This window comes from Coptis chinensis, chromosome 1 (genome assembly GCF_015680905.1).
Source record: "Coptis chinensis isolate HL-2020 chromosome 1, ASM1568090v1, whole genome shotgun sequence".
NCBI lineage: Eukaryota > Viridiplantae > Streptophyta > Magnoliopsida > Ranunculales > Ranunculaceae > Coptis > Coptis chinensis.
This window is the reverse complement of record NC_141456.1, coordinates 39,849,534-39,859,201: the sequence shown is the minus strand read 5'-3', so window position 1 is coordinate 39,859,201 and position 9,668 is coordinate 39,849,534. Positions and strand designations below refer to the sequence as shown.

Genomic DNA, 9,668 nt, shown 5'->3' with positions numbered 1-9,668 from the left:
TGTGGTTTAGTTCCTCTTATGTTTGGTAGCTTGGATTTAATGTTTGAATGTGTATCTATTTTATCCTATTTTCTAAAGGGTAGAACCATAGAAGTATATAACAACCTTCTCCCATTGGATAGTGAAGTACTTTAATGAGTCCGACATACTAGATCTTCAAGCACCAATAGGATCCAATATTTTGAATGGGTTTCAGTCATCAGTCAAGTGGATTTATGGGATGAAACACAACTAGACAACTTACTACTTTGTGATTCACCAGCCAAGAGTAAATAATGAATAGCATATTGTATGTTTCCTGCTAAAACATGGACTGTTTTGTCTCTTCGTACTGATCGAGTTTGCAATGAGACCAAAATACAGTATCCATTCATCGAGTATGGCATTTATTTGTACCAAAAACGACTAAAAAGGTATCCAACTTTATAAGTTTTGACAATATGGAGACTAAACTTTTTTTTGCAATGTGGAGACTAGTTACACATATAGTCTAAATTTCTCACACGGTGTTTTATAATTCATAAGTTACATACATTGTTATACACCGTACTAGCATTCTACAACCTCATGACCATAGAAATTAATTTGAATTGTGAAACACCGTGTGAGAAATTTAGATGTCATGATACACATGTCCCCACATTACAAAAATTAAAAAGTTTAGTCCCCAAATTGACCGGAAAAAAAATGTAAAAACTTGTAAAGTTCGATACCCTTTTTAATCGTTTTTCGTTTATTTGTATTATTTGTGGGGCAGTGGAAGTCATCAGATTCACTCGTATACACCCCTTCCGTTACTTTCTTTCCCCTTGCATGCAATGTCTACAGTCAAGAAGAGTTTTAACTTCTAATATTGCATGATCAATCATGTGATTAGAACAAAGCTGTATCGACAGTGCATGTCATCGGGATTTTCTTTGAACATGAACTACGAAATGTTAATTCCGAGCGCAGTTTTGGATAGGAAACATTGTCTAAGAGTATAGAATGCCAGTGCCCTCGAGTTTAAGATGTGTAACATGCAGTACTCGGCAATTACAATGCATTGAGACCATGCAAGTCAGAGACATAATTCAATTCTCTCTGAGTCGGACAACCATTCTCAAATGCAGGGGCTGCTTGGTACATAGCAACAGCTTACAATGGAAAATCTTCTTTGAACTTTGGAGCAGTACTTTCATGGTTTAACTATGTCCTGGTAAGAAAGTCGCTATATTGACTAGGAAGCAGACACTGCAACATTTTCAATACAAGTATAACCACTTTTGTTGTTTCACTGTTAAATACAAATATAAACATGTTTTGCAAGAACAACTCATAATCTTTTAATACAAGAAACATGGTAAAACCCATAATCTCCATTTTAGCAATCAAAATATCCATATTACAACCTTCCACTGTAAAACTTAGAAGGTAAAAATTCCCAAGCCCACAAGAAACAAGGACCATACCACAGGTTCTGCAAAATCCGAAAGGGTAGAGCTACACATCGGTCCTACTAACATGAGCAAATGAGATTCTTCTACTGTTGGCCAAAAAGCTCACTTCCCAACATGCACATGAATGGTGGACTCTAACCACTGAGAAAACTCATAATCCATAGTTGTTGTTTATTGCCGGATCTCAGTAACTGTGGAACCTAATAACTGTCTCCACAATGTTGAAGATATTACTGGAATCTCTAATATCCTTTTATGTTGGAGCTTCATTGACACACATGTGCACCTTGACCCAAATAAGTCACTGCCCTGCTCAGGAAAAATCCTGAGTTGTCGGGACCTACTTGTCCCTGTCCCAATATATATCACCAAACACTGTAACGGTGTCACAAGCTTCCTTCTAGTTGGTTGAGAAGCATATCTGCACCAGAATCTTCATCATTATCACTATCAAATCCATCTTTATCAACAGATACATCGAGCCCGAAATCTGCTTTACCATTTGAGTTAACAAGTAACATATAAGCTTCATCCTCAAGACACCCTAATTGCTTCAGCAAGTCCATAAACACCTCTTTGCTTGCATTGTCAGAATGATGCTCACAGAGAGATAGGAAGCAAGAGACGAAAGTGGGTTTTGGTCTCCAACCCTTACCTCCCTCTGCCAAAGTGGCTTTCTTCACACAAGATAACGCTTCATAAATATGCTTCTCGTTGATATGTCCTTCTGCTAGGAGCTCCCAAGTATATGCATTAGCTTTACCTCCCACTTCCAACACCTGGTCAAGAAAATCCCCAGCTTTTTCCAACATCCCTTTCTTGACATACCACCCAAGAACTAGGTTGCAGATTCTAGGATCATAGGTTGATCTATGTGGTAACCACTCCTCATAAATCTTTACTGCACCTTCAATATCATCTAATCTAACTAATGAACCAATCATCGAATGGTATCCCAAATTTGGAATGGTGGGGAAACTTGATTTGTAGGTATTCCAAATCCGGTAAACCTCTTCCTTCTCTCCGATGCTTCCATATAGGCTAAGGAGGTAATGGAAAGGGATTCGTTCACGACCGGTAATACTACCTTCAACCATTCTCAAGCTAGCTTTGGCCTTATCCAGCTGGCCCAGATTCATGTACATGGTGGCCATTGTGCTATACGTAGTCCAGTTGGGACTGACGGTGCTGTCCATTTTCATCCGTTCAAGAACTTCTTCCATCTTTTCTGTAGAACCCATGGATCCACATGCAGTTATCCAAATATTGTAGGAATATATATCTGGCGATATATTTTTGTCCATCATTTCAGTTACCATTGAGATGGCTTTGTCATAATCCTTATGCTTCATGTAGAGAGTCATCATCACGTTGTAAGGAAGTGGATGCAAGGCATAGCCTTTATTTTTAATGTCCTCAACCAAGGCCTCTGCCTTCTCTTTCATTCTGGCGCGCACGTAAGCATTTAGAAGAGACCCATGTGTACGCTTGTCCTTCAAGGTCCCTGGAAGATTAGAGAAGTATTCTTCACTGCTGGCTACTCCGCGCACTTTGGAGATCAGATCTAGCTGGATTGCAGCATCACTAGAAGATAATGCAAATCTATCTTCCCTTTCATTCATCCACTCATACACCTGAGAGCATAAAATATTGCTTCCACAGTATGTAAGTTATACAAGAAACATAGAACAAAAAAGAGCAAAGAATGCTTAGCCATAGATCTAGACACCAAATTCCTCTTATTCATGTTCCGTCCAAGTTTCGCGTGTCTTTGTGTATGTTTGCTCATTCATTACTGAGATCAGGCCTACTCCCACCAGTAATGAATGAGCAAACACATTATTAAGGACATTAACACATTATTTGCAATTATATAAAACATCTAAAATAAGTTTCACAACCTCCGCAAATTTCTAGTCTAGACTCTTGAGCAGACAGCACAATGTTGGTAGACTAGTAAATATTTCCACTAGTTTAATCTAGACATTTATGGTGGATTGGGGGTTCCACCGTCCAATATCATGAAAGGTGGACCAAAAGTACCAAATGGAATAATTCAAGCTTTCTGAAAACTGTCCTTATTGGAGATCATGTATGCATCAGTGCATCACCGAGCTGGATTAATGGTTGCAATTTGTAATAAAGATTGTAACCTATTTCCCATTTGAGCTATAGGGTCAAGCCCTATTTTCGATAAAAAGCCCCAATTGAGAATAACATGCACAAAAACAAGAACCAAAAAACAAACGATTATTAATCATCCTATTCTCAGATTGAAGGATTACCACGATCACCATCTTTTCCACAACTACAAATTAGCCTATTTCCCAAGTAACTCAACCACCATGCCATATCATCAGTCAAAGTGTGCAAATTGCACCAAACTCTATCATTAATAACATAATAGTTTTAAAAGCAGAAACAATCCCAAACAAGACCATAAAGATAGTCAATCTGATATTATGCCCCTAAGCCAATACACTCATTCATCTCAACATCCTTAGCTGCGCTTGCTTGTTCTATACTTCATTTAATATTTCTTATGGCTAACATGCACACCAGTCCAATTGGATTGGTCAATCTAATTCTTCTACGTGACCGTCTTAAGTTTATTATAAGCATCCATAACATAAACTGTAACCTCTTTCTTTCTTTTTTTTTTTTTTTTTATAAGTAAATTTATTGATTAGGATGAAAAAAGGATACAAACATGAGAGAATCTCATTAACGGGGTACAGTACACTGGAAGACCACAACCTAGAGCCCGTTGGCGACCAATACAAGCTCCCAACTAACTACAACATTACCAAACTAACTACAATACGAGCTCACTGTCGATAAATGCAGTTAGTCCATCTTCATGTTCCCTCTCCATAATAGGCTGATTAGTGTTCAAATCAAACCCCATTGCATGTTCAATCCCACTTTTCCATGTATTTCCCCAAAAAGTTTTCAATGCCCGTTCTTCCAATAGCAGAAAATATCCCAAAGCCCCATCTAATGGCACAACCATGTACTTGACCTAATCACAAGAGTTGTCAGTGTTTTGGCAAATTCTGTTCACAATATCACCAACATTTCCTTCATTGAGATTTTCGTTTTGCATCCTTTGAAGGCGATCATCCACCAGAAATGTCAGATGAGCCAGCCTCTGCCCATACAGTACCACTAAGCTCAGCACCACCACCTTATGATACGTCACCAAAAACAGCACCACTGCATTGCTCAGTCTCACCCACTCCTTCGGTAGGCACCTCACCAACTTCCACAATATCATGTAACAATTATAACCCGGCGCGGCAGGTCACCCTTTTATATGTTGCAAAATCTGCCAGACAGAGGTCATATCACTGTATTTTATGCTCACTTGCCTCGCCCATGTTTTGCTATTTCTCCCTTGTAGTTGCCCACTAAGAGTATCTTTAATGGTGAGACCTGAAAAACACCAAATATTTTGACCAAACAAACACCAAACCAAATAAACACCAAACATCTTCAGCCCAGAGATCAAATCCCGCTACTTTGGATACACCGCGCGAAAAAGCCCATGCTGCGTTTTGAACACCGCGCCATATAAGCCCAAACCGGTGTTCAATACACCACGTGCTAGCACCTTACAATCTACCAAAACCGCGCGGCTTCCCTCATTCTCACCTTCTTCTCTAGAATTAAACTCCTCTCCTTAGCAAAAACATAAAAATAAAAATACTACCGAAACTCTTGAAATTTGTCTATGGATCATAATGATTTTGAACCTTTCGACGATGATGATGAATATTGGCATTACACAAATGATATTGGCGATGACATACAACAAGATGATGTAGAGGAAAAAAAACGAGGAAGCAGAAGACAATGAGGGAGAAAAAAACGAGGAAGCAGAGCCGACTGATTTACATCTATATGAATGTAAATCAGTCGAAGTCGTGCATTTGGTAGTCAACGACATATGAATGTAAATCGGTCGGCTCTGCTTCTTTGTTTTCTTCTCCTTCATTGTCTTCTGCTTCCTCATTTTCTTTTTCCTCTACATCATCTTGTTGTATGTCATCGCCAATATCATTTGTGTAATGCCAATATTCATCATCACCGTCGAAAGATTCAAAATCATTATGATCCATAGAAAAATTTCAAGAGTTTCGGTAGTATTTTTATTTTTATTTGTTTGGCAGTATTTTTATTTTTATTTGTTTGGTAAGGAGAGGAGTTTAATTCTAGAGAAGAAGGTGAGAATGAGAAAAGCCGCGCGATTTTGGTAGATTATAAGGTGGTAGCACGCAGTTTAGTGAACACCACGTGGGTTTGGGCTTGTACTTTGGGCTTATATGGCGCGGTATTTAAAACACAGCATGGGCTTTTTCGCGCGGTGTATCTAAAGCAGCGGGATTTTATGTCGAATCTTTGATGTCTGGACTGAAGATGTTTGGTGTTTATTTGGTTTGGTGTTTGTTTGGTCAAAATATTTGGTTTTTTCAGGTCTCACCATTATAGAGCATCTTTAATGGTGAAAGCTGAAAATCAGCAAATTTTTTTATCAAACCAAACACCCAAATCACTCAACCACAAAACATTTTCAGTCCAGAAATCAAAATTTCAACACCAAATGACACTGCATTTGAAAAACTGTGCGGGCCAACAAAAATAGCCTACAACGGTTTTTGATAAACCGCGCAAAAAAGCCCACAGCCCACACATTTTTTGATAAACTACGCAACTTAATAAACACCGTGCCAGTTAAAAGGTTTCAATAAGGAAAATGCCAATGTATTGTCGTTGTCCAAAAGTTGATTTGTCTTGGGAAGCACACAAGGAAAAAGAAAATTTGATTTGGCACACGTGATTGTTAGTTATTGGCTAATTTGATTTTTTTTTTTGGGAAGGGGCACAAGCTATATAAATACAGTCCTATGAATGTGATGGGTGGGACCTTGTTCTTTTTCTTCCTTTTTAAACGTGTGGTGTTTGATAAACCGCACGGTTTATCAAAAGCCGCATCGTACATTTGGTAAAATATCAAACCAAACACCAAATGGGAGCCCATTTGGTATTTGGGTTGCTAATTTTTTTATGTTGATATGATTTGGTGTCTCACTAAGAGCATCTTTAATGGAGACATCAATTCATATGTAAACACCAAATTCTTGAAAATTTGATTAAAAACCATCTTTAGTGGTACACCAATCAATCATCAATATCAAAAAGTATCAAACCAAACACCAAATGGGCCCATTTGGTATTTGGTTTGATGTTTTACCAAATGTACGATGCGGCTTTTCAAAAATCGCGTATGTAAGAAGGAAAAAAAAGAACAAAATCCCACTTACCACACATTCATAGGATTGTATTTATATAGTTTGTGGTCCCCCCCCCCCCAAAACAAATCAAATTAACTAATAACTATCAATCACGTGTCATTGGTTTTCATTCAAATTTTGAATAACGACAGTACATTGGTTTCATTTTCCTCATTGAAACCAATGTACTGTGCGGTGTTTCATTTTCCTCAACAACAGTACATTGGTTTCATTTAACTAGTGCGGTGTTTCTTAAACCACGTGGACTTTGGGCTAAAATGTGAGCTTTCTGGCGCGGTTTATCCAAAGTGGCACCGTTTGGTGTTGAAAAATTGATGTCTGGACTGAAGATGTTTGGTGTTTGAGTGATTTGGTATTTGGCTTGATAAAAAAAAATTTGTGTTTTTGAGCTTTCACCATTAAAAATGGTTTTTAACCAATTTTTCAAGAATTTGGTGTTTACATATGAATTTATTCATCAATTCATGTGTATATAAATTCTCTTTTTTAGTACAAATTGTTCATATCTTAGAGCATCTTTAATGGTGAAAGTTGAAAATCAACAAACTTTTTTATCAAACCAAACACCAAATCACTCAACCACCAAGCATATTCAGTCCAAAAATTAACATCACCAAATGACGCTGTTTTTGAAAAACTATGCGAACAAACATAAAAATAGCCCACGGCGGTTTTTGATAAACCGCACAAAAAAACTCATAGCCCATGTAGTTTTTGATAAACCGTGCGGCTTAATAAACACCGCGTCAGTTAAAAAGTTTCAATGAGAATAAAACCAATGTACTGTCGTTGTCCAAAATTTGATTTGTCTGGGAAGGACCACAAGAAAAAAGAAAATGAAAATCAATGACACACGACTGTTACTTATTGGGTAATTTGATTTGTTTTTTTAGGGGGAGGGGGGGGGGGGCAAACTATATAAATAGTCATAAGAATGTGGTAGGTGGGGCCTTGTTCTTTTTCTTCCTTCTTACATGCGCGATGTTTGATAAACAGCGAGATTTTTTAAAAGCCGCATAGTACATTTGGTAAAACATGAAATTTGGTGTTTGGTTGCTGATTTTTGATGTTGATGTGAATTGGTGTCTCCACTAAATATGGTTTTTAACCAAATTTTCAAGAATTTGTTGTTTGCATATGAATTGATGTCTCCATTAAAGATGTTCTAAGCCCGCATCTTCCGATACCTTCTTCTATACCGCCAACAACCCATGGCATAGCATTAGCACCCACTATTGTTGTGATTGGTTCAAGAAGAGAGTTATTTGGACAAAGCTCCACCTTCCACGGTCACCCCAAAGTCTGCTTCCTTGCCTTGCTCAAGTACCGCTATCAATGTACTCCGCTGCGAATTATTGTTTCTTACTGTTCTCTCCAACTTATCCATCTTCTTCATCCACCTATGTCTCCTATAAACTTGTTGACTCTTGCATGAAGATTTAGTATCCAACTTACCTAAAAGACCCAAATCATTATGGCCCAAAGACTTATTTGGAAACAAAGAACTCCACTTATCCATCAAGTCAGCCTACAAATCATACTTGTTACACCCCAAAGTTACTAAGCTTCCTTCAGCCTTGCTTCCTGGCTTTAAATCCCAGGGTTACACTGACTCACCCTTCTCCCCTAATTAATTGTTGCAGTTTGACTTACCCCACATTTTCAGTAAAACTACACATCTCCCACCCCCTGAGATCAAGTTTTTTATTCGCATGAAGTAGCTCTGCCTTTGGATATATATATATATATTTCTTATAACTGTTTGCTCTTTCTGAGGGCAATGCTTATCCATCTATTCTTCATCAACACCTATGTCTCCTATAAACTTGTGGTTTCCAACTTTATTATCACCTTAATAATTTGAAGGCTGCATTGCATGAAAAACTCTGATTTCATTCCAGAGAGTTTCTTTCTAGAGTAAGAGAACAAACAATCCGATGAAAATACTTATTCAATTCAACAAAAACCCCCTAAAATCTTTTTCCCCTTGTTTCCTAATCCACCAAACAAACTAACAAGAAAACACTCCGCTATCAATCAAAACAAACAAACCACCTAGCTATCTTCCTTACACTCCTTTACCTTACACATTATCATCACAAAGCATATAACATACAAAACTAATGAAAATTTAAAACATTTCTACACTGAAAACAACAAAACTCAAAAGCCCATTCTAAATTAAACCAAAAAGAAACAATCTTTACCTCAAGAGCAAGCTTAAACCGTCGAAACTTCCTCAACTCCTTAACAACACGACAAAGTTCCCACCTTGAAAGACTCTTCCCTTCTTTATCAAATTGATCCAAAACAAAAGCAGACCCAACATCAGGATTCTCTAACAATGAAATCCTCTTATAAACACCAGTCCATTTATGTAATGGTTTACTTTCATATTTTTTTGCTGTTGTTTTTTTCTTGTTATTGTAAACTTTTGGTATCCAACATGATATTGAGTGGTTCTTGTTATGTGGGTTTTGAATGGATGTTGGGTTAAACCATGGAATGGGTTTTGAGTATGAAGATGTTGAAGAGATTGGGCGGTGTTGGAATGATGAAGAAGAAGAAGAAGATGAGGAGATTTGAAGAAGCATTTTTGTGTTTTGAGAGTTTGTCTGTGTTTTTTTCTGTTGTTGGAGGGTTTAAGAGATAAGAAAATAGAAGCAAGGTGAGTAACCTATACTCACCTAATCGTTAAGGTGAGTTTTTGCCATGGTGACTCTCAAGTCTCAACCAGTAACAACTCCAGGTGACTTTCGAGGCTCACCTCGTTGTGCACTTTTAAATGCTGTGTCGTGGTGGCGTTTCACTTTTGAAATAAAAAGCGGATCCTAATTTTGTCAATAATTTTCTAGCGGTTACCAACATTATAGCCGCCACACCATTTGAGAACTTTTTTGACCGAATTCTAATT

The 9,668-nt window shown here is 37.6% G+C and overlaps 1 protein-coding gene across 1 annotated transcript; it reads right to left on the bottom strand.

The window, feature by feature from the left end:
* Positions 1-1,300: 1,300 nt before the first annotated feature.
* Positions 1,301-9,408, bottom strand: LOC147523952 (Tetratricopeptide repeat (TPR)-like superfamily protein). Its single transcript, XM_086601058.1, has 2 exons — positions 8,962-9,408; positions 1,301-3,073 (listed from the first exon to the last, which is right to left on the bottom strand). The coding sequence occupies exons 1-2, from the start codon at positions 9,346-9,348 to the stop codon at positions 1,826-1,828; spliced, it is 1,635 nt and encodes a 544-aa protein (XP_086457184.1). The 5' UTR covers positions 9,349-9,408; the 3' UTR covers positions 1,301-1,825.
* Between the last annotated feature and the right edge of the window lie 260 nt (positions 9,409-9,668).